This window comes from Chionomys nivalis, chromosome 7 (assembly GCF_950005125.1).
Source record: "Chionomys nivalis chromosome 7, mChiNiv1.1, whole genome shotgun sequence".
NCBI lineage: Eukaryota > Metazoa > Chordata > Mammalia > Rodentia > Cricetidae > Chionomys > Chionomys nivalis.
The window spans coordinates 54,006,512-54,030,729 of NC_080092.1; the positions used below are offsets into that span (position 1 = coordinate 54,006,512).

At 41.1% G+C, this 24,218-nt stretch overlaps 1 protein-coding gene across 2 annotated transcripts in view; it reads left to right on the plus strand.

Annotated features, from left to right (window-relative positions):
• Nucleotides 1-315: 315 nt before the first annotated feature.
• The window catches only part of Ankfy1 (ankyrin repeat and FYVE domain containing 1), a 67,472-nt gene continuing 43,569 nt past the window's right edge, over nucleotides 316-24,218 (plus strand). The window contains exons 1-4 of one of the 2 annotated variants that reach the window (XM_057776036.1): nucleotides 316-332; nucleotides 7,804-7,996; nucleotides 10,202-10,320; nucleotides 19,404-19,539. In XM_057776036.1, coding sequence (XP_057632019.1) covers nucleotides 323-332; nucleotides 7,804-7,996; nucleotides 10,202-10,320; nucleotides 19,404-19,539 — 458 coding nt within the window. In that variant the 5' untranslated portion in view covers nucleotides 316-322. Of the gene's footprint in view, nucleotides 333-6,014; nucleotides 6,036-7,803; nucleotides 7,997-10,201; nucleotides 10,321-19,403; nucleotides 19,540-24,218 lie in introns of those variants that run through there. The other variant, XM_057776037.1, reaches the window with a different exon arrangement.

Consider the following 24,218-nt stretch of genomic DNA (forward strand, 5'->3'; position numbering starts at 1 on the left):
GTTTTCTGACAGCGTCTTACATGGTTACAAAGTAACTTAAAGATCAGAGTAGTCCACGTTCGCTGTGCCCTGACGACCACTTGAAATATGAGAGATCAGTCAGTGCTTGGCAAATTCTCCAAAATGTTTAGTGAGGGGGTGGGGGTAGAATAAAAATAATAATAACCCTTGGCTCCTGCGGGGTGTAGCTTCCTTCTCTTTCATTCACCCCTCATCTGCTCAGGCTCCTCCCTTAGCCGCGCCTCCACCCAAATCTCGCGAGACTGGTTGACTCCGTTCCTCAGGCACTTCTCGCGAGGCTGCAGGCAGGGCCGGGCCCGACATGGCGGAAGGTAGGGTATTTGTGGAGCGGCGCGGGAAGGCATGGAGAAGTGAGGGCACCGTTGGCCGGACACAGAAGCCCCGAGAGGGGTTGGTTGGGTGTGATCACACGGGGCACCGGGTGTCTCGCGAGCCTTCCTATCTAGCGTCTCGAGCCTTTCCGGGCCGGGGGTTCCTCTGCGCCGTTCCTATGGCAACGCCCCTCCCGCGGTGTGGCCCCGCGGGACCTGGGTGGACTGAGAATGTTAAGTGGGGTCTAGGTGTTGGGAGGAAGAGCGGCCGCAAGGTTGGGGAAGGCTATACAAAGGGCTCCTTGTAGTGCCAGCGATGCTGAAAGACGAGGGAAGTGCCCATCTCCTTAGGAAATCGAAACTGCTGTCATGGCAGGTCCTGCATCCGGAAGGGGTGCATCTCTTGCTTGTGGCAAGAGCTTGGGACTCTTCCTTGCTGGAGGTCGGGAAGAATCCGGGCTCCAACTGGTCATTGGGCTTCTTGGGCGAACGTTGTAATCTCTGGGCTTTTTTGCAGCCCAGGCATGCGGGCGCGCCGAGCTTCTCCGAGGTTTGCAATGGGGGCAAGAGGAGGGGTTTGCTTAGTAAGGGAGTTGACCAAGGCTATAGTGCTCCTAAAAGATGCACTAAAGCCAGACCTCTGTTCCTTTACCTCCTGGTTCCTTACCCTCTTTTCTAGTGTACACTTTACTTACTGCAGGTAAAGGCATCTGGTCTCTCACGTTCAGCTTCCCTTAATGTAGAATCTCTGCTTGTCAAAACTTTACTGTACAAGTGGGGAAGAAAACCCAGAGAAAGTGAGTTACCTGCCACGGATCATACAGTGATATTGGTCCTGGCCTGTGTGCTCCTCGTGTGTACCCCATTGTTGGAGAAAAACACTTCTTGTTGGACTTTATTGAGTCGCTGACGGGTGCTTGATTGAGACCTGTCCTATTTTGGTTTGTTTGTTTGCTAAGCTTTGACTGAACGATCGTTTCTTGGTCGTAAATTTGTATAGCGTGAGTCGGGCGGTGGTGGCGCACGCCTTTAATCCCAGCTCTCGGGAGGCAGAGGCAGGCGGATCTCTGTGAGTTCGAGGCCAGCCTGGTCTAGAAGAGCTAGGACAGGAACCAAAAGCTACGGAGAAACCCTGTCTCGAAAAAAAAAAAATTCTGTAGCGTGACAGTTTGTGTAGGCTTCTCTGATTTGGATTAGGTTTACGAACTTAATGAAGTAACTTACGAAGTAGGCCTGCCAGGTATGTTATTTGTTGAGGCCAGAGTTATGACTGGTACTGGGTCCAGTTTTTGTTTTTACTTTTTCTACCATGTTAAAAACCTCTGAGGTGGAACCTCAGGTGAACATTTTCCCAAGAAGAGGCGGAAGCAAAGGGACTTCTGAAAGACTGGGTGTGGTGTTGCATGCTTGTAGTTCATTTAGAACTTGGGGGGTTGGAGGCAGAAGGAAGGATCAGAAATTTTAAGGCCATTCATAACCGACCTGGGGATGCACAAAACCCTGTCCAAAGAAGAAGCTAGATGATCTTCAAACCCCAGAATATTGTACACTGGAAGCAGCCAGTGAATTCAGCAGTGAGGTGTGGGAGGAAGTTTCAGGAAGACATTCTGTGAGAATGTGAGTAGTCTTTTAGGAAGGGATTTTGAGGACTGGGGAAATATGTCACCAAGTTTTAGGTTGTGTAGGGTATAGCTTTTCATTAATTAGTTTTATTGAGCACTTACTGTGTTTGTGCTTGGGTTTCAGTTGTAGGGAGTTCATATAGGCTGAGGTCAGAACACTGATGGTTACTTGTGGTTGCCTTGAGGTGATTAGAAACATCTATCCAATGGACCATACACCTTAACCACAGACAAAACATCCTTCCAGGATTAAATTGGATGGAGGGTGAAGTGATGGGGAGACAGTAGGTAGATAATAGGCTGACTTCTCCCTAAATGATGTTGCAAAGTTCATCTAGGAGAATTAAAGGAAAACATTCAGAGTTAGTTAGCTCATTAAATGGAAGTCATTTCTTAGGCAAAGGCAAACAAAGTCATCTAAAGATAATCTTGTGAGATGTTTATTACATTGCTTGTGTTTTTGTTCTTTTTGTTTTTGCTGCTGCTTGTACTTTAATCAGGATTATCAGAACTGGCTGCTGTTCTGAGATAGTCATAAACATCAGATTTTCATGAGCTGTCACAATTAGATTGTCAGCATACTCTAGGAACTTTCCTAGTAGTTGATCATTTGGTGACAGTTCGTTTATGTATGGTTCTTTAGTTCCCAGAACCTTGAGAAACCGTGTGTACGTGCCATACAATGACTTATCTGACTTGTGTAGAAAACTTTCTTTGTTTCTATGGCTGTTCACAGAACTGAATACAGATACTTGACTCAGGTCCACTCTCAAAGTGATTTTTTTTCTTTCTAATTTTTTTTTTTTTCCGAGACAGGGTTTCTCTGTGGTTTTGGAGCCTGTCCTGGAGCTAGCTCTTGTAGACCAGGCTGGTCTCGAACTCACAGAGATCCGCCTGCCTCTGCCTCCCGAGTGCTGGGATTAAAGGCGTGCGCCACCACCGCCCGGTCTTCTTTCTAATTTTTTGAGACTAGGTCTCACTTTTAGCTCTGATTAGCATGGAACTTGCTAGGTAAATCAAACTGGCTTAGAACTCACAGAGACCTGCCAGCCTGTATCTCTTGATTTCTGGGATTAGTGAAAGGGGTGTGCTACCACATCCAACCTCTAAAAGAGAATTCTGTTTCCATTTTGTACACCTTTTGCAGATGTTCTAATCAGTGTTTTCTTCAAACTCAAATGAGCTATTTTATAGTGTCCATGTGGTCTTCCCGCTTTTACTTTGTTTCTCCTTTAGTTTACTCACCCACAGCCTCTTTTCAGTTTCTTATGTTCTCTTTAAAACAAAACTGATCTGTGCCAGACATGGTGACTCCCACACTTGGGAGGCAGAAGCAGGAGCGTCTGCAGTTCAAGGCTATCTTTAGGTATTTGGCAGGTATAGCCTCAGGCCAGTCAGGACTACAAGAGACACGTCTCAAAAAGAATATGAAAGTCTGGGCCAGGGGAATGGCTCAGTGGCTCCAGGCTTGCCACCAAGCCGGCTACCTGAGTTTGTTCCCGTGACCAATGCAGTGGAAGGTGAGAACTGGCTCCCACTAGTTGTCCCATTAGTCCCACTTCAGATGCTCACAGCCATATGACAGTCCCCTTCAAATACACAATCAAACATAGTAAGATCTCAAACACAAAAGCAGATCTTACCTCTCCTTTCATAAAATTTTATAGTTTTATATTATGTGTATGGATGTTTTGCTCGCCTGTATGTTTTGTGTACCACATGCATGCCTGATGTGGGAGGGGCCAAAAGAGGAGATTAAATCCTCTGAACTGAATTTAAAATGGTTGTGAGCCACCCTACAGGGATTGGGAATTGAACTAGGTCCTCTGGGAGAGCAGCCTGTGTTCTTTAGCTTGTCATCGCAGAGGGTTTTTCTGAACGGAAAGCTTGTGAAGCAGGAGCTTTTCTTGTTTTATTCAGTGCTGTCTCTATCCCTAGGCTTGAAGGCCTGGCACTTGTTGATCACCCCTTAAGCAGCTTGGGACCTGAGGGTATAACTCCATGGTTGAGCATGTGTTGAGTATGCGCTTAGCATAGATGAAATACTTAGCACCCAAACCGTTTGCTTGGATAAATCTGTAGTCTCTTGTCATATGTGCTGGTTTTGGTTTTGTCAACTTTACACAGTTTACTTTAGACATATCTGGGAAGGGGCAGTTTCACTTGAGTAATTCCCTCCATCATACTGACCTGTAGGCAAGTCTGTTGTGTATTTTTTTTTTTTTTGATTGATGGTTTATTTGGGAGGGACCAGATCACTGTGGGCAGTGGCCATCTCTCGGCAGGTATTCTTGGGTTGTATAAAAGGCAGACTGAGCAATTCATGGGGAATAAGCTAGTAAGTAGTATCCCTGCATAGCTTCTGCTTCAGCTCTTCCCTCCAGGTGTTTGCTTTGGCATCTCTCAACAAACTGTGATGGGGAATATGGAAGCCAAATTTTTGATGGTCAAGTTGTTTTATCACAGCAATAGAAACTAAGGGGCTGGAGAGATGGCTCAACAGTTAAGAGCACTGCCTGCTCTTCCAGGGGTCTTGGGTTCAGTTCCTAGCACCTACATGACAGCTCATAACTGTCTGTAACTTTAGTTCCTAGGGATCCAACACCCATGACAAAACACCAATGCATATAAAATAAAAATAAATAAATTTTAGAAAAGCAAAAGCAAACTAAGACATTATATAAATTGGTGTTCAATTACATAAATTACATAACTCTGAAAAACATCTTTTTTCTTTTTCTTTTTTTTTTTTTTTTTTGTGGTGAAGGGGAGTTTTGAGACAGGGTTTCATTGTAGCTTTGGAACCTGTCCTGAAACTAGCTCTTGTAGACCAGTTCTTATAGAACTCACAGAGATCCACCTGCCTCTCCCTCCCAAGTGCTGGGATTAAAGGTGTGCGCCATCACCGCCCGACTTGATCAAGGCAATTAATTGGGGTTTGCTAACAGTTTCAGAATCCATTACCATCATGGTGAGGCAGGCAGGTGCTGGAGCAGTAGCTGAGAACACTATACTGTGATCCACAAACAGCGAGAACCTGTGGCTGGTGTGGGCATACTTCCTCCAACAAGGCCATACTTTTTTTTTTTCCCGAGACAGATTTTCTCGGCAGCTTTGGAGCCTGTCCTGGTAGACCAGGTTGGCCTCGAACTCACAGAGTTCCTCCTGCCTCTGCCTCCTGAGTACTGGGATTAAAGACGTGTGCTACCACTGCCCAGCAAGGCTATACTTCTTAATCCTTATAATCCTTTTAAACAGTTCCACTTCCTGGTGCTAAGCATTCAAATACATGATCTTATGGGGCCATCCTTACTAAATCACAACTACTTTTTTCTAGCACATTTAAGTCTTAGCAAATAAAGTGTAATTCTTGAGCTGGAGATGTGGAGTGCTTGCCTTGGGTCCATTCCCAGCATTTTTGAGATTATAATATAATTACAACATTTCTCCCTTCCTCCTTCCAAAGCCCCCCCCATATACTCTTCCCTACTCTCTCCAAATTCATGACCTGTTTTTCATTGTTATTGTGTACATGTATATGCATGTACATACACACACATACATGCATACACATATATATTTGTAAATATAAGCTGTTCAGTTTGTATAATGTTACTTGTGTGTGTGTTTTCTGGACTGACTGATTGACACTAGATAGTCAATTGATGTTTTCCTCCCTGGAGAAGACCATCTCTCTCAGCTTTCCTCAGTTGCCTATAGTTCTTTGTATAGGATTGAGACTTGTAGGCTTTTTCCAGTTCACTTGGGTGTATTCATTGATGTTATCCTTGTTCAGCTCACATTTGGGCAGTCTGTTCTTGAGGTTTTGTGGGTGTAACTTCTGATAATTATTAGGAGATACAACCTCAGCAAATTTCCTGATCCTCTGGCTCTTACAATTCTCTCTGCTCCCCTCTTCCACAATGTTCCCTGAGCCTTAGATGCTGGAGTGTTTTATAAATTTATCTCTCGGGACTGGGCTCCACAACTCTGCAATTTTATTGGCTGTGATTTTCTGTAGTGGTCTCTGTTGTAAAGAGAAGTTTCCTTGGAGAGGGGTGAAGACTACACTTATCTATGGGTAAGGGCAAATTCTAAGGACAAATTCTTAGGAATTATGCTGTTTTAGTAAATTGGTGGTGGTTGATTCTCTTCTGGTAACCATGCTTTCACTAGAACTGAGTGGTTAACTGGGTCCAGTACCAGGCATGGTTTACCTTTTATTGAGTGAGTCTTAAATCTAATTAGAGAGCTGTTGGTTAATGCCAACGCATTCATGCCGCTACTGTACCCTTAAGATTATCCTGCCATGTTGCTTGATGATGTGATTCATAGATGTCATCATAGTGGGGAGAAATTTTTTTTGTTCTTATGTTTTGAGCTGTTTTGCCTGCATGTACATATCATGTACGTATCATGTGTATGTCTCGTGCCCGAGGAAGTTGAAAGAGGGCATTGGATGCCCTGGAACTGTAATTAACAGATACTTGTGAGCAAGAATTGAATCTCGGTTCTCTGTAAGACTAGCCAATGCAGGGTTGGAGAGATGGCTCAATGGTTAAGAGCACTCACTGGCTGTTCTCCCAGAGGACTGAGGTTCAATTCCCAGCACCCAGACAGCTCACAGCTGTCTATAACTTCAGTTCCAGGGGATATGACTCCCTCACACCAATGTACATGAAATAAAATTAAATAAATTATGGGCTGTAGAAATGGCTCAGCAGTTAAGGGCACTGACTGCTCTTCCAGAGGACCTGAGTTCAATTCCCAGCATCCACATCATAGCTAACAACTGTCTCTAACTTCAAGATCTGATATCACAGAGATATACATGCAGGCAAAATACCAATGCAAATAAAATAAAAATAAGTAATATTATTTAAAAGAAAAAGACCAACCAGTGCTCTTAATGACTGAGTCATTGCTTCAGACCCCATAAAATGAAATTTAAAAAGTAAATAAGTGGTTTGATACATAGTTGGTTATAGACTTTTACTAATTCAGTGAAATTTGGTCAGGAGACTACTTCAGACAATTGAATAACAAGGTGAAGACATTTTACACTGGACATTCACTGGCCAGTGTAATAACTGCTAGCCACATATGGCCACTTGAGCTTAAAATTAAATGTCGTTAAACACTTAGTTCCTTAGTTATGAAAGCAGGATATATTTGTTATAAAATAACAATCCAAAAGTACAAAGAAAAATCCTTCTTAGTAAGACTTGCTATTTGGTAGTATTTAATTTGCCTTTTATTCTCCGTGTATGTGACTATTCATTAAATTGGAATTATAAAGCATTTAGTTTTATATTCTGCTTAATTAACTTTTTTTATAGTGTGTGTGTGTGTGTGTGCGCGCGCGCGCATGCTCACATAAATGTTCAAGACCATGCTACTTGAGAGAGTGAAGTCAGAGGACAACTCAAGGGAGTTAGTTCCTTCCACCATGTGGGTCCTGGGGGATCAAACTCAAGTTGTCAGGCTCAACCGCAAAGCACTTTTGTCTGTTGAGGCATCTCGCTGGACCTCTTCTTTTCAATTGCATTTTTAATATTTATTTTGTATGTGTAAATGTATGTGCATAGCAACATTCATGTCAAAATGTGTGTGATGGAGGTCAGAAAACAATTTACAGGAGTGGGTTTTCTCCTGTCATGTCGGTTCTAGGAGTTGAGCTCAGGTCCTCAAACTTGACAGTAAGTACCTTTATTTGCTGATCCATCTTGCCAGCACACAGTCATTTGTTTCTCTCAGATTATATAGAAATAGTAGACCATATGACTAGATAGTGGTAAATGAGATTTGCCTTGCAACTGCCATGTAAACATTCTTTGTTTGCCTTACAGAGGAGGTGGCCAAGTTGGAGAAGCATTTAATGCTTCTTCGGCAAGAGTATGTCAAGCTGCAGAAGAAACTGGCAGAGACAGAGAAAAGATGCACGCTTTTAGCTGCGCAGGCAAACAAGGAGAGTAGCAGTGAGTCCTTCATCAGCCGCTTGCTGGCAATAGTGGCAGGTCTCTATGAGCAGGAACAATACAGGTGAGTTCCTGGAACCAGAACTGTACCTTTTGCTTCATCCCTAGCCACTTCACACATTAAGTGTCTTCTCATTCTCTCTTATTTTGCACTCCTCAGGATTGAAACAGGGACTTTGCATATGCTAGACAAGTGCTGTACTGCTGAGCTCTGTCCTCAACTCTTTTGTCACCTTGTCCTGAAACAAGGTCTCACTAGGTTGGCCAGGCTGCCGTTGCATTTGATTTTCCTGTTTGAGTCTTTCAGGTAGACAGGATTAGACCTACCTGCACTACTAGGCTTGGATTCTCATTCATTTTCTTGCCAAATTTATTTCTCTATAATCAAAATTGTCAGCACTGAGTCACATGTGGTAGCTCACACTTGTAATCTCAGTACTAAGGAGACAGAGAAGAAGATTATTATGAGTTTGAGGCCAGCCTCAGCTACATAGTGAGGTCCAGTCCAATGTGAATATGTTTGGCTGAGTCCTTATCTCATAAAACAAAAATAAGACCTGGGCTGATGTCAGTAAGGTACATGAGGACCTGAGTGTGATCCAAAGAACCCATGTGAAAAAATTTGGGCCTCATGGCAAGCACTTAAAATTCTAGTACAAGGAGAACAGACTTTGGCAGTTTTGGGACTCACTGTCCATCAAGCCAACCTAAGTGGTTGTGCTCGAGGCCAGTGAAGACCCAGTAACACGTAGATGGCACCAAAGTTATCCTCTGGCTTCTATATGCACACTATCTGTTCAAATCAACACCAAACCAATGAAAAAGATGAATAAGATCCCTTTGTTTCTCAAAATGTTAGTTTTTGTTAGAACCCTGTGTGCTACTTGCTAGCCCTTTGATTTCAAACTACGACATTTAGGTTCCTGATCTGTGTAACAAAGGATAATCAGTACTACTCCATTTAGGGTTGAAGTAAAGATTAAGTCATACATGTTAAGACACTTCAAATAGTGGGCACATACCAAGGATTGATTATTAGCAGTAGTATTTATTTCTTTTGTTTGAGATACAGTTTCACTGTGTAGCCCTGGCTGACTTGGAAGCTGCTGTATAGACCAGGCTGGCCTTGAACTCAGCAATCTTACTTCTTCCTGAATATTAGAAAAAAAGGCATGTGCTACTATTCCTAGCTATTTATTTATTTTTGCAACAAGGTCTTTGGTAGCCCAGGATGTCCTAGAACTTGGTTGTGGTCATGAATAACCTTATATTTTTGATCCTCTTCCCACTGCCTCTCCAATGCTGCAGTTTGTTGAGTGCCACATGTTGGCACTTTTCTTTGTTGCCAAGCATGGCCAACCATATGGGTCAGTCCTGTCAGCACAGTGGGTCATCATGATGTTTCAGTAATTGTCTGGAAGCCCTTTTTCCTTAAAAATTGACATGGCACCCCCCCCCTTCTTTTTTTTTTTTGTTTTTTTTTCGTTTTTTAGAGACAGGATTTCTCTGTAGCTTCGGAGCCTGTCCTTGAACTCCCTCTGTAGTCTAGGCTGGCCTCAAACTCACAGAGATCTGCCTGTCTCTGTCTCCTGAGTGCTGGGATTAGAGGCATGTGCCACCACCACCTGGTGCTCTTTGCTTTTTTGAGACAGTGTATTGCCTTGTAGCCCAGATTGATTTCAAACTTGTGATCCCATATGCTGAGGTTATATGAAAGTGCCACCCAGCCTCAACCTCTTTTCTTAATGAATGGTTGGATATTAAGTGGCTAATGTTAGGTATCAATGTTTCTGATAGAGACAGGAGTCCAGATATTAGGTTCTGTATTCTTGACTGCTTTGTGGGAACTAATTTGTTCTCTCTGTTTCACATTGCTTGACATTATTATGGAGGAAAGCAATAGCACAGTTGCAGAGCTTTGAGCTGTCCACATTTCTCACTCTGGTGGTTTATTTTGATACATTCTGCATAAAACATCTTATATTTTATGTATGACTAGTAATCATCCTACTTAGCTTATAGGTTCACCACAAGAATGCTGTTACATGTATTTGAGTGTAGATCATTCCATGGAATTGAAGTAGAAATTAAAATATTTCTAGCAACATGTAAGCATGGTTCAGCGTGTGGAAATATCTTTGATTTATTTTTTTTCTTTTGCAGATTCATGTTGATAATCATTATCCATGTATTTGTCAGGTGGGACTCCTAGCTTACCTAGTTATGATGACATTTTTCTTTTTGTATCTTTGGATATTTTCCTCATCAGTGATTTGAAGATTAAGGTTGGGGACAGGCACATCAGTGCTCACAAGTTTGTCCTGGCCGCCCGCAGTGATAGCTGGAGTTTGGCCAACTTGTCTTCCACGGAGGAGCTAGACTTGTCAGGTAAGTCTGACTTCCCCAAAACACAGAACTAATGCACAAGACCTCTTAGTAGATGTCACCCTAAGTTAGTTTTTTCTCTTCTTCTTCTTCTTCTTCTTCTTCTTCTTCTTCTTCTTCTTCTTCTTCTTCTTCTTCTTCTTCTTCTTCTTCTTCTTCTTCTTCCTCCTCCTCCTCCTCCTCCTCCTCCTCCTTCTTTCTTCTTCTTCTTCTTCTTCTTCTTCTTCTTCTTCTTCTTCTTCTTCTTCTTCTTCTTCTTCTTCTTCTTCTTCTTCTTCCTTCTTCTTTCTTCTTCTTGTTCTTCTTCTTCTTCCTCCTCCTCCTCCTCCTCCTCCTTCTTTCTTCTTCTTCTTCTTCTTCTTCTTCTTCTTCTTCTTCTTCTTCTTCTTCTTCTTCTTCTTCTTCTTCTTCTTTCTTCTTTCTTCTTCTTTCTTCTTCTTTCTTCTTCTTCTTCTTTTTTGGTTTTTCAAGATAGGGTTTCTTTGTAGATTTGGAGCCTGTTCTGGAACTAGTTCTTGTAGATCAAGCTTCCTCAAACTCACAGAGATCCACCTGCTTCTGCCTCCTGAGTCCTGAGTTCTGAGATTAAAGACATGCGTTACCACCACCTGGCTTTAAATTTTATTTTAATGTATGTGTGTGGGTGTTTTGTATACATTTCTATCTTTGCACCATATGCATGAAGTGCCCAAGGAGGTCAGAAGAGGATATCAGATTCCTTGGAACTGGAATTACAGATAGTGGTGATCCACCTTGTGGGTGCTGGGAGCAAACAGTGCTCTTAACCACTGAGCCATCTCTTTAGCCTCTGCTTGTTCTTTATGATTACATTTAATCCTTGGATAACAAATCATTAATATTTGAGTATCTATTATGTTCTTATATTTAGAAAATACGAGTATCTTTTTTAATATTTATTTATTTATTATGTATACAATATTCTGTCTGTGTGTATGTCTGCAGGCCAGAAGAGGGCACCAGACCTCATTACAGATGGTTGTGAGCCATCATGTGGTTGCTGGGAATTGAACTCAGAACCTTTGGAAGAGCAGGCAATGCTCTTAACCACTGAGCCATCTCTCCAGCCCCAATACGAGTATCTTTCAATAAGCTTATTCATTTAAAAAATGTTAATGTATGCACTCATATTTTTGAGGTCAGGGAGCAAATCTCTGGAGTTCTGGGGGTTAATCTCTGGTTGCTAGGTTTGTGTGACAAGTATCTTCATCTGCTGAGTCATCTCTCTAGGCCTGCTTGAAAGATTTACCATGCAAGTGACCCTGGCAGGTTCCACTGCTGGTGGGAACAACAGGCAGGAAACAGAATATGCCATGCCGACACGGACTGGGTGTAAAGGGGAGGAAGAGAGAGACAGAGAGCTGCTTCTTCAGAAGAATGATGGCTGGGGAGAGAGAGAGACAGAGACAGAGAGAGACAGAGAGAGAAAGAGAAGAAAGCCAAAACCAGCTTGCCCCCATGGGAAGGGAGAGATTGGGAGTGGGCAGAACTTGTGTCTTAATGGGACAGACTACTGTCTGAGTTCATCTTTCCAGGTGACAGGGAAGGCCAACATAATCCTAACATTTTCGTCTTTTTCTTACCATAAAAAGGTGGGAAATTAAAGGGGATAGTAGGTGGGATAGGGATGGGGTACTGGGTTCTTGAGACTGCTTCCTGCTTATTTGTGGGTGTCGAAATCTTGGGGGACCTGAGAAAGCTGGGATGCTGGCCATATCCTGGGGTAGATGGTTGCTTACTGCCAGGCTCTGTGGAACTGTCCAGTGTCTCTCTTGGACTTGTTTGAGGTGAATCCTCTATTTCAGCTCCCTGGAACTTTAGGACTGGAGTTCTTTGAGTTTGTGAAAACATAAATTTTAGACACATTAGCATTTTTACTGTTTTCTTTTTCGAGACAGGGTTTCTCTGTGGTTTTGGAGCCTGTCCTGGAACTAGCTCTTGTAGACCGGGCTGATCTCGAACTCACAGAGATCCACCTGCCTCTGCCTCCTGAGTGCTGGGATTAAAGGCGTGCGCCACCACTGCCCGGCCATTTTTACTGTTTATAAATACTATTATTTGTTTTGTAGAAACGACAGTATACTCATGCCAGAAATGATTGTGACAGGTGTTTTTGCACAATGAAAAGTATCCTTAGAAGATGACCAAAGAGAATTTAAAATCTTGATCTTGCAGTATAGTAGTGGTAGTATTTAGATTAATAGCTTATTAATAAATAATTTTATTTATTAATGTTAAGACTGAACAGCAGCATTATGAGTTATCTGATAACTTGCATTTTTGTACCTTAAACCATTTTCTTATACTCTGAGACGTCCTTGTCCTCAGACCTTTATAACTTGTATTTACACATCTTAAGTCACTTTCTTGTACCATGAAACACTTTTAGATTCTCACATCTTGAGCTTTGCATTTTAAAACACCTTTTATTTAAATATAGTAAGTTATTCTGAAATCTGTTTTGGGAAGTTATTCCTTTTAAACAGACAAACCTCTCAGCCATCAAACTGCATCAAAGTTCTTGAGAAGGATAAATTTTTACGTGAGTTATCGATTTAAAAAATGACAGAGAACTTACTTGATTGACTACCTAGACAACCACTCCCCAGGGCCCTCCATGGTCTTCGAGGGCAGGGGCTTTAGGGCAGGCAGTCTTTGCCCTCTGCTGTTATCATGCGACTTGCCAGGCTTTGGAAGATCTTGTAGTTTAAGATCTGTAGGAAGACCAGCCTACTTTGCTCTGGGCAACCAGACAGTCAATTCCAGTTTCTTGTTGTCCATTGTTTGGAGATATTTAGCAGTTCTTTCCAGTGGTTAGCACTTTCACTGGTAGTGAATTATGGATGGACGTTATTCTGTGCCCATCTGTCTTTTGTCTTTGGAGGAAATGGGGTAGTGCCAGTAGCCAACCTGTGTCTCTGTTACAAAAAGCCTTTTAATAATTAAACATTTAAATGCCATATTCCCCAGATCTCTGAGCATTTGAGGGCTGTCTATTGAGTATGTATTAAGTTATGACTGCAGTATAGGATCTGTCTGAAGAGCTGGGTCCAAGCTGAGAGGTTGTGGAGGAATGTTTTACTCAGTCTTTTAACTTTTAAACCCAGGTTTTAACTTAGCAGAACAGATTTATACTTGTGAAGGACAAAGAAGTAAAGACGTTTTTTGCAATAGAATTTTAACATTGCTTATTTTAGTTTTTGCATGTGGTGTATGTATATGTCCTTGTAGGTGTGTGTGGATATGTGTAGAATTCAGTGGTTGATGCCAGGTAACTTGGTCATTCTTCCTGTTGATTGACTGGTTGAAGAGAGGAACGTATCATGTAGCCCTAGCTTTCCTGTGACTCAAGATGTAGACCAGGCTGCCCTTGAACTCAGATACATCTGCCTCTGCTTCTTGAAAGCTAGAACTAAAGGTGTATGGCCACCTTTAATATCTTTTCCTAAAAAAATTTTGCATATATTTAGTGTGTGTGTGTGTCAAGAGGTCTGCTCGCAGGGATGAGTTCTCTCTACCACGTAGGTTCTAGTTGATTGAACCTACAAGTGTCTTTACTGGCCCACAGTAGTTTTCTGTAACAACAAAGGATGGCTGTGAGTATTTAGAATTTCAGTAGGTTTATGCCTGTGTGAAATGGTGAGTGTTAATTTGTTTTACCATGGTAATTCTACTTCCCCTCCAGCCCATACCACCTGAACACTCCCAAGCGCGAGGCTTATAGGTATGTGCCACCATGCCCTGCTCACTAGAGTAACTTTTTTAGAAAGGATTTTTTTTCTTTTTTAATTAAAAAAAATGTTTTTTAATGTGCTTTGGCATTTGGTGTGCATGTATGGATCCACTGAAACAAGTAACAGACAATTGTGAGTTACCATGTGGGTGCTGAGAATTAAATCTGAGTCCTCTGGAAGAGTAGCCGATGCTTTTAACCACTGAGCCATCTCTGTAGCCCCAATTTCATTTTTAAAAATTTTTATTTTTTAAATTATGTGTATATGTATGTGTGTATACATACAATTATGCTTATATTCATATATATGGGTATGTGTGTACGTATGTATGTACATGATAATGCAGGTGTTTTTGGAGGCATCAGATTTTCCTGGAGCTTGAGTTGTAGGGCTGTGAACGACATGATGTGACTTCTGGAAACCTAACTTGGTTCCTCTGCAGTAGTAATATGTACTCTTAGTGCTGCTATAGCTCTCTAGCCGTATTTATTTTTAGTGTATCTTTGTGTTGGTATGTGCCTGTGTGCATGGTACCTGAGTAGGCAGATCTCCCTGAAGTTAGAATTAATGTGTGGTTGTGAGTACTGAGAACTAAACTCAGGTGGTCTACAAGAGCAGTATATGCTCTTAACTACTGAGCCATCTACAGCCCCATTATATAGTAATTTTTGTGCATGCATCTCTTTATTTATTTGTATGAGGTAACATCTCACTGTGAAAATCAGGCTAACCTGGAACTCAGAGAGGTCTATTTGCTCTAACTTCCAAGTGCTAGGATTAAAGGCATGTGCCACCATGTCCAGCATATGTGTATCTCCTAATAACATGCTATACACCGTAAACATAAGTAGTAAATTTCTTTTTTTTTTTTTTTTTTTTTTTTTGGTTTTTTTTTGAGACAGGGTTTCTCTGTGGCTTTGGAGCCTGTCCTGGAACTAGCTCCGTAGACCAGGCTGGTCTCGAACTCACAGAGATCCGCCTGCCTCTGCCTCTGTAGTAAATTTCTTTAAAAAGAATTTTAATAGGGCTGGGAAGATGACTCAGTGAGTAAGGGTATTTGCCACCAAGCCTGATGATGACTTGAAGGAAAGAACTCACCTCTTCAAGTTGTACTTTCGTCTCCACATATGCATCATGATATGTATGCTCATTGCACATACACACAGGTAAATTAACTTTAAGGAATGTTTTTAATAGATATATACTGAATTATTTCTATTGTTGTCTTATGTATATTTATAGCTTATGGCTAAATGTAGAAGTTTCCAAAAGTTTACCTAAAATCGTATTTTGTTAGTATTTGCTTAACTACTCTTGAAAACAAGGCACGAAACAAAGTTTTTATTGAACTCTATTCTTAGTGACTATTGCAATAAGTGTTACATGGAATCTGTCAGGATATTAAAATAGGATATTGACTGGGAGTGCTTGCTTAGCATGTGTGAATTCCTGGGTTTGATCTGCAGACCAGGAGAGAGAATGAGGGTGGAGAGTACATTTTCAGAAGTGCTTGACTGTGAAAGCTCTGCTGAGATGTCTGTTAAGAGGCTCTCCAGTTCAGAAGGTCTGTCTGTTTGTATGTGCTGAGGGCTGAGTGATTAGGATGCATCTCTGCCTCAGAGCTTATGCTCTGGGGGAAGTAATGGACTGTTACCAAATCATTTCAGACCAGGGCCATGAATATAACAAAGTAGCTGCTCTGTGTGTATGCTACAGAGGAGATTGGAATTGGGACTTATAGCCAGTTCAGGGTGCCAGAGGTGGCTAACCTTGAACAGTGTTGTTCAGGAAAACAGGTGTTGACCCCCTGGATTTAGGAGAAAAGATCTTTCATGTTTCTCTTGTTTGGAGTGAACTGTCTTTATGGTAATTTCTAAGGTTTGACTTGAAACCCTCAATTCTCCTTGTAAGCACAGATAAACACACATAAAAGCAGATGCATGTATCATTCACACCTACAATGGAAATGCCTTTATAGGAGGTCTTTACTAGAAAGGCTCCAGTCTGTATGAAAGCATCCAGTGTTGTAGCTTTTCTCTTTAAAAATGTAATCTTCTGAAGCCACATCTCCCTGACCGCCTATAGATTAAAACTAGGATAATTTCCAAGAATTATTTGATTATGAAGTGTCCCTCACAAAATGTATGGTAGTATCTTGACTCCACAGTCACATAGTTTGCAAAGCCTAGAAAAGATAATAAAAACTTGAGAATTACTCAAATTTGTTAGAAAGATGTTAAGAGTAGGCTACCATCTTTTGATACTTAAGTTGTCAAAAATCGGTAATTCTAGCAGTTGTGAGATTTGTGACCGTACACTTTGGTGTACTGTCAGTGACATTTTGGTCAGGGCTACATGAGTCCCTGTTTTATGGCTCAGTGTATATCTGTCTCAGGGAAAATACTGTGCTCACTTAGAAAGAGAATGTACTGCAGTTGCTGGATATAGTATTTTGCTTATTACAGTACTGCGGTTTGAACTCAGGGCCTCTCACATGCTAGACAAGCTCTCCACCACTACTCCATATACACTTCCACCCTACTTATTTTTATTACGAAGTAGAATCTTGCTATGTTACCCAGGTTGACGTGGAGCTCATATATATGTGTGTTAGGCTGATCATCTTCTTTTTGTTTTTGTTTCTGTTTCTGTTTTTCCCCCCTTTGTTTTTTGAGACAGGGTTTCTCTGTGTAACAGCCCTAGCTGTCTTGGAACTAGCTCTTGTAGACCAGACTGGCCTTGACCTCACAGAGAGATCCACCAGCCTCTGCCTCCAGAGTGCTGGGATTAAAGGCGTGCATGCTAAGCAATCAATACTAACTGAGTCATATCCTCAGCACTAGTTTAGATATTTTAAATGATGATTTTTGTAGTAAACATTTCCTTCAAGTAACTGTATAGTCTTTAACTTTAAAAAATATACAAATAATATATTTATTAAATAAAAATTAAGGTAAAGATTAGCTAAAAGAAAAATTAATCATGAATAAATTGTTGAGTTAATTTAGTCTATGTCCTTTTTGATGGATAGATTATGGATAGACAGAGCTTTATGATTGGATGTGTATGCATATACACAATGGTATATTTATACTCTCATATATAGAGCAAAAATGAGATACAAAATGAATTCTTAGTTCTTTAAACCTCTGTTGGGGAATATTATTTTAAGGTGTGTTACTTTTGTTTATGCTGCATTTGTTTAACTCTGTGAAACTGTGATTCTTTTCTTTTTCATGATAGTTTTATTTTATGTGCATTGGTGTTGTGCCTGCATGTGTGTGTGTGTGTGTCAGATCTGGGAATTACAGACCGTTGTGAGCTGCCCTATGGGTGCTTGAAATTGAACCCAGGTTCAGCTAGAAGAGCAGTTAGTGCTTTTAGCCACTGAGCCATCTCTCCAGCCCCAAAGCTGTGTTTCTTTGCCTGCCTAAAACACCTGATGGTCCTAATAAGGAGCTGAATGGCCAATAGCGAGGCAGGAGAAAGGATAGGTGGGGCTGGGGCAGAGAGTATGAAGCAAAGGAGAAATCTGGAAGAAAAAAAAAGGACCAAGATAGAACAAGGAGAGGAGGACATCAAGGGCCAGCCACCAAGCCGCCCAGCCAGCCACAGAGTAAAAGTAAGATATACAGAAGAAAAGGAAAAAGCCCAGAGTCAAAAGATAGATGGGAAAATTAAGAAAAACTGACAAGAAACAAGCCAAACTAAGACCGGGCATTCATAACTAAGAAAAAGCCTCCATGTGTCATTTTTTTTGATGGGGGAGGGGGGAGTTGAGTGGTAGCCCCCCCCAAGCCAAAAGAGTAAAATATATTGTCATGAATGTATCTGTGTAGTCTTAATTGCTGCAGATTTGCCATCGCATATATACTGTGTTTTTATTAACTTTCTTTTGTAAGCAAAATATGGTGGCTTGTACCTGTAATCCCATAATTTTGGGAGGCTGAAGCAAGAATATTGCTGTTAGTTCTACATCAGCCTGGGCTACAGAGTGAGTGATCTTGTTTCAAAGTAAACAAACATTTTTGTCTCAGTTCTTCATTACTTGTTTGTCTGTTTGTTTTGAGACAGGGTTTCTCTGTAGCTTTGGAGCCTGTCCTGGAACTCCCTCTGTAGACCAGGCTGGCCTTGACCTCACAGAGCTCTGCCTGCCTCCACCTCCCAAGTACTGATATTAAAGGCAAGCACCTGGCTTCAGTTTTTCATTATTATTCTCTGTATTTACCCTATTGTTTGTTTAGAATAACAACCTATATGAGTAGTTCTTATGTAAAAGTTTATTCAGTCTTTAGAAATCTTGGCTAGAGACTGGAGAGATAGTTCAGTGGTATCCTGGCGGCTCTTCCAGAGAGTCTTGACTTTTATTCCAAGTACTCATACGGTGGGATACAGCCATCTGAAACTCTAGTTCTGGGGGTTCAGCACCCTTTTTGGTCTCCATGGGTACCAAGAATGCAATTAGTGCATAGCCATACTTGCAGGCAAAACACCCATACACATAAAATAAAGCCTTCTAATTCCCAGCACCACAAATAAATGACTAAAAATAAATAAATAAAACCGTGGCTAGTCTGTATTAGGAATTCTGTTGAGTGTATAGTTAATGCCTTTAATGAGGCAGAGGCAGGCAGATCTCTGTAAGGACAAGGTCAACCTCCTCTACATAGAGAGTTCCAGGACAGATAGGCCTATGTAGAGAGACCCTGTCTCAAAGTGGGGAAAAAAGGAATTAAAAATATTCTGAAATTCTCTTATGTTTCAAATATTTACCCAATGAATTTGACCCTATGGTTGACTCATACAAAAACTTTAACATTTTTCTGAAATTGGATGCTGCCTAGGCAACTGTCACCATTTTTAATGGCTGTATTATTGTTAAGAGGTATTCCCCAGAGAAGACCACTGGACACAGGTGTAAGCAAATAGAAAGTTTTTATTAGCTGGTCTGTAACTACATTGGGTGTTTGGGACCCAAGTGCAGTTCCAAGCATTTCTTGAGGTGGGATTTTAAACACAAAAAAACATGTCTTGGGATGACATACCTCAGTTAGTCAGAAGTGGAGTTACAGAAGCCGGAAGCAAGGTTAATAAATTTAGGGACTTTCCTAAAACTATAGGTCTTTGTTCTCTTTTGGCAGGTGTTGGTTGCCTATGTGCTTGGTTCCAGGCCTGAATGATAGTTCCATCATAGTGTCAGTTGTGCTAAAGTTTGGGGCCTATTACAGTATATTTCCTTGAGTTAGGCATACCATTATTTACTTCCCTAACCACAGATTTTAGGGTTACTTCTAGAAGACCTAAGTGTGTCATCTACTTTCTTTTTCTAACTAGATGCGAATCCTGAGGTGGCGATGACCATGCTTCGCTGGATCTATACCGATGAGTTAGAGTTCAGAGAGGATGATGTGTTCCTGACTGAGTTGATGAAACTGGCCAATCGCTTTCAGCTCCAGCTCCTTAGGGAGAGGCAAGTCACAACAGATGTGCCCTGCAAGGTGGTGGCTAAACTTAATTGTGCCAAGCTGTGTGAAAGCAGCTTCTGATACGTGAAGAATTGCAGGGTTCTGTAAAGGTGATGTGGGAGAGACTGATTTCTCCCTTGCTTTGTGTTACTGGTAAACTAAATTTTGCCAGTGCTAGTTTGTTGTTCTTTCTTCTGCTGGCTTGTTACCTGAGGCTATGTGATTGTGTAAACTGACAACCGCATATGGAAGAATAGATGCCAGGGTCCACATTCTTGACTTTGCCTTTCATTCTGTTTTCCTCAACATTTTATTCTGCCTTTGGATAGACATAGTAGATGAAGTTCTTGGTTATATACTCCTTTTTGGAAGCACTTTAGTGCTTACCTTAATCCAAAGAGTATATGGTTCAGTAGGTTTTGTAGCCAGTATTGATAAGAGCTTACTTCATTGAAGTTAACTGCTTTTTTAGCTCCCAAGGAGCTGTCACAGTATGTTTTTTTTTTTTTTTCTTTTCTTTTTCAAGACAGGGTTTCTCTGTGGTTTTGGAGCCTGTCCTGGAACTAGCTCTTGTAGACCAGGCTGGTCTCGAACTCACAGAGATCTGCCTGCCTCTGCTTCCCAAGTGCTGGGATTAAAGGCGTGCGCCACCACCACCTGGCTCACCTGGCTCACAGTATGTTTTTAAAGTGCATTTTCTCTGTTCCTTTCCCAAGTTGGTATTATAGAATAACAGGGGACAAAATGCCCATTGAACAGTGTCAGGCAGAAATCTTTGTGCACCTGTTATATCTCTGCCTGTTGGTGGCCAGCTTGATTAATGTCTTTTTTTTTTAAATTTAAACATATTTATGTATATATTGTCTTATCTGCATGCATGCCTGCATACCAGAAAAGGGCATCAGATCTCATTGTAGATAGTTGTAAGCTGCCATATGGTTGCTGGAATTTGAACTTGAGACCTCTGGAAGAGCAGTCAGTGCACTTAGCTTCTGAGTTAATTTTTCAGCCCAATGTAGTCTTTTTATAGTACTTCATAATTTTGTTTTGTTTTGTTTTGTTTGGGGGTCTTCTTATTACCCCTTTGTCCCGCTTCCCCCCCTTTCTCAGGTTTCTCTGTAACCCTTGCTCTGGTTGTTGACGAAAGTTTTTGTTCTGCCTGGTCCAACAGCCATTCAGTCCCAGATAAACACAAAGGAGTTTGTATTAATTATAATCTGTTTGGCCTATTGCTCAGGCTTAGTACTAACTAGCTTTTAAAACTTGAGTTAACCCATAATTCTTATCAATATTTAACCACATGGCTCGGTACCTTTTCTCAGTAAGGCATTCTCATCTTGTTTTCTCTATGTCTGGCTAGCCACTGCTAACTTCGCCCTTCCTTTTCCCAGAATTCTGCTAGTCTGGTTGCCCTGCCTTTACTTCCTGCCTGGGTACTGGCCGTTCAGTGTTTTATTAAACCAACACAAGTGATAAATCTTTACAGTGTACAAATCATTATCCCACAGCACCTGTCTGTTCTGGAACTCACTCTGTACACCAGGTCGGCCTCTAATTCATAGAAATCACCTGCTTCTACCTCCTTAGTGCTGGTATTAAATGTGTGTGCCACCATTGCCCGGCTCATAATATTTTTATTTTCATGGGTGCATGAAAAAAAAAATTGGCTTCTCTCCTGGCTGGTTGAGGGACTAGTTTCAGCCATCAAGATATTCTGTTTATTGCTCTATTGATCCCACCTAGGAGATCCAAGGGAGACTCGGCTACTAGGAGCTGCTTACTTTGTTTTTACTGTGAGAGGGCTTTTCCTCTGGATTGGCCCCCACAGCCCCACAGGAATCCATAGACATTCTTCCCAACTATCTGTAAGTGATCTGGGATTGAGAACTGTTTTAATATCTAAAACTAATTTAAACATAAACAGGTCCGAGCTGTATAGGGCTAGATTATTAATTCAACTTGCTTCAATACTGAGGCCTTCCAGTTAACTATTGTGTTTGTTTAGTAAGTTTATGCACTACCTAGGAGTATACTCATACTCATTTTAATTAGATTATTTATATCTTTTCCCCCAGATATCCTGTGCTTTCTCATTCACCATATCAGACTTGCTTATAAATTAAATTGCTTTAATAAAAATGTTCTGGCTTTGTATAGATCATTTAATTAGTATAATGGATCCTTTAATTAAAATGTTTGTTGTTTATTGATTGATTAGGCTTCATACAACATTACCAGATGCTCCAATCTGTACTGTTGGATGTGACTGTTAAGTTGTCTGTCACAGCTCTCTTAAGAGCTGCAATGGAAGAGGCCAGGACTAGAATGAGTGCTGGCTCATTTTGTTTTGTTGGGTTTTTTTTTGTTGTTGTTGTTGTTGTTTGAGACCAGGTTTCTCTGTAGCTTTGGAGCCTGTCCTGGAACTTGTTCTATAAACCAAGCTGGCCTTGAACTCACAGAGATCCTCCTGCCTCTGTCTCCTGAGTGCTGGGATTAAGGGCGTGCGCCCCCACTGCCCAGCTGAGTGCTTGCTCTTAATGAGGTCACACGTGTGCCCACTGCTTTTAGGCAGAGAAATAACACATCTAAGATAATAGCTCAAGAGGCTTTGGCAAATATGAAGTCAGTTTCTGTGATAAAGAGGTCCTGATGGTTTGGAAATGTTAATAATTAAATTGATAAAAAGTAGGTATCTTAGAGTTTCTTTTGCTGTGAAGAGACATCATGACAACAGCAGCTCTTATAAAGGAAAACATTTAATCAAGATGGCAACTTACAGTTAGAGGTTCGGTCCGTTATCATGGTGAGTAGCATGGTGGCGTGCAGGTAGACATGGTGCTAGTGAAGGAGCTGAGAGAGTTCTGTATCTTGCAGCCAGCAGGAAGTAGACTGTGCAATGAGTGACATTTAAGCAAGAGACCTCAAAGCCTGGCCCCACAGTGACACATTTCCTTCAACAAGGCCAACCTTCTACTAGGGCCATTCCTTATGAGCTTGCTTATGGGGACCAAGTACATTCAAACTACCACAGAAGGGTTTTATTTTTATTTTTTATTTATTTAATAATTTTTTTTGGATTTTCGAGACAGGGTTTCTCCGTAGCTTTTTGTTTTTTTTTGTTTTTGTTTTTTTTTTTTTGGTTTTTCGAGACAGGGTTTCTCTGTGGCTTTGGAGCCTGTCCTGGAACTAGCTTTTGTAGACCAGGCTGGTCTCGAACTCACAGAGATCCGCCTGCCTCTGCCTCCCGAGTGCTGAGATTAAAGGCATGTGCCACCACCACCCGGCAAGGGTTTTATTTTTAATAATACCAGAATATTCTCTTACAAAGGAGTATGTATAAAAGTGACAATATTTTTCCTGATTATAAATACATGTTCAGTGTATGCAATGTGGAAAACAGAATTATATATAGAAAATGCTAATCATCTACAACCCAACCATTATTCAGCTATGTTTTTTTTTCTTTCAGTAGTTCTCACTTCTCACATACATGAGTTGATATGAAAACCAGACAACTAGCCGACTGTGGTGGTACATACTTTAAATTCTAGTGCGTGGGAGGCAAAGGCAGGCAGATAACTAATTCAAGCCAGCCTAGTCTACAAAGATAGTTCTAGGACAGCCAGAGCTACACAGAGAATCCCTATCTCAAAAACCAAAGAGAAAAGAAACCAGACAGGACATGTGGGGTGCCTAATTTATATTTTTAAAACCAATTTATGGGCTGGAAGTAACAAGAGGTTAAGAGCCCTTGTTGCTCTTGGAGAGAGAGGACTCAGGTTTGGTTCCCAGGGGCTCACAATTGCCTTTAACTCCATTTCCTGGGGTTCTGATGCGATGCCCTTTTCTGGTCTCTTTGGGCTCCTGCGTGCATATGGACTCATATAGATGCACATAAAAATAATGAATAAATCTTTGCTAGGTATGGTGGCACATGTCTTTAATCCTAGCACGTTGGAGGTAGAGGAGGATGGATCTTTTATGAGTTTGAGTACAGTGTGGTCTACAAAGTGCATAGCAGACCAACCAGGGTTATATGGTAAGATTTTCTTTCAAAGAAACAAAATTAACAGCAAAATAGATTATTTTGTGTTTTTTTTATGCTTTGTGGGTATAAAATTACAAAAATATACTAATAACAAGAATATTTTTCCTCCAGAGCAAAACTAGCCTGCCTTGTATTTTTGAAAGAGAAAGTTTGAGCTGAGAACTTAAATTTTAAAGCTAAAATTATATAATCTTTTGTTGTATGAGTCATACCATTTTTTAGTTATAGCTATTCACATGGCAAGTGGCACTCAGGATCCAAATGAGTGAATATGAACTTTTTGTAATTTTTAAGAAAACATCTGTTGTCCTCAAATATATCCAAGTCCCTTAGCAGTAATAAGAAAGACAATATAACTTTCAGAGCCCAGGCTGTCGTCTGTACAAGTGTGTAAAGTGCTCTGCAGATGAGAGTTGGAACTTCTGTGGTCAACTATGTGGTAGGCCACCTGCTGATAGAACAATGCTATAGCAAGACCATCATATCTGACATTACAAGTTTCATCCATCTGAAAGGAGAACTTTTCCTCCTAGAACACTTACTCCATAGTTGTGATCAGGTCAGAATGACTTTGTTACCCTTTGTTGTGGTGTGGTGTGACGTGTACTTAGACTGTAGAGGTACAGAAAATTGAGG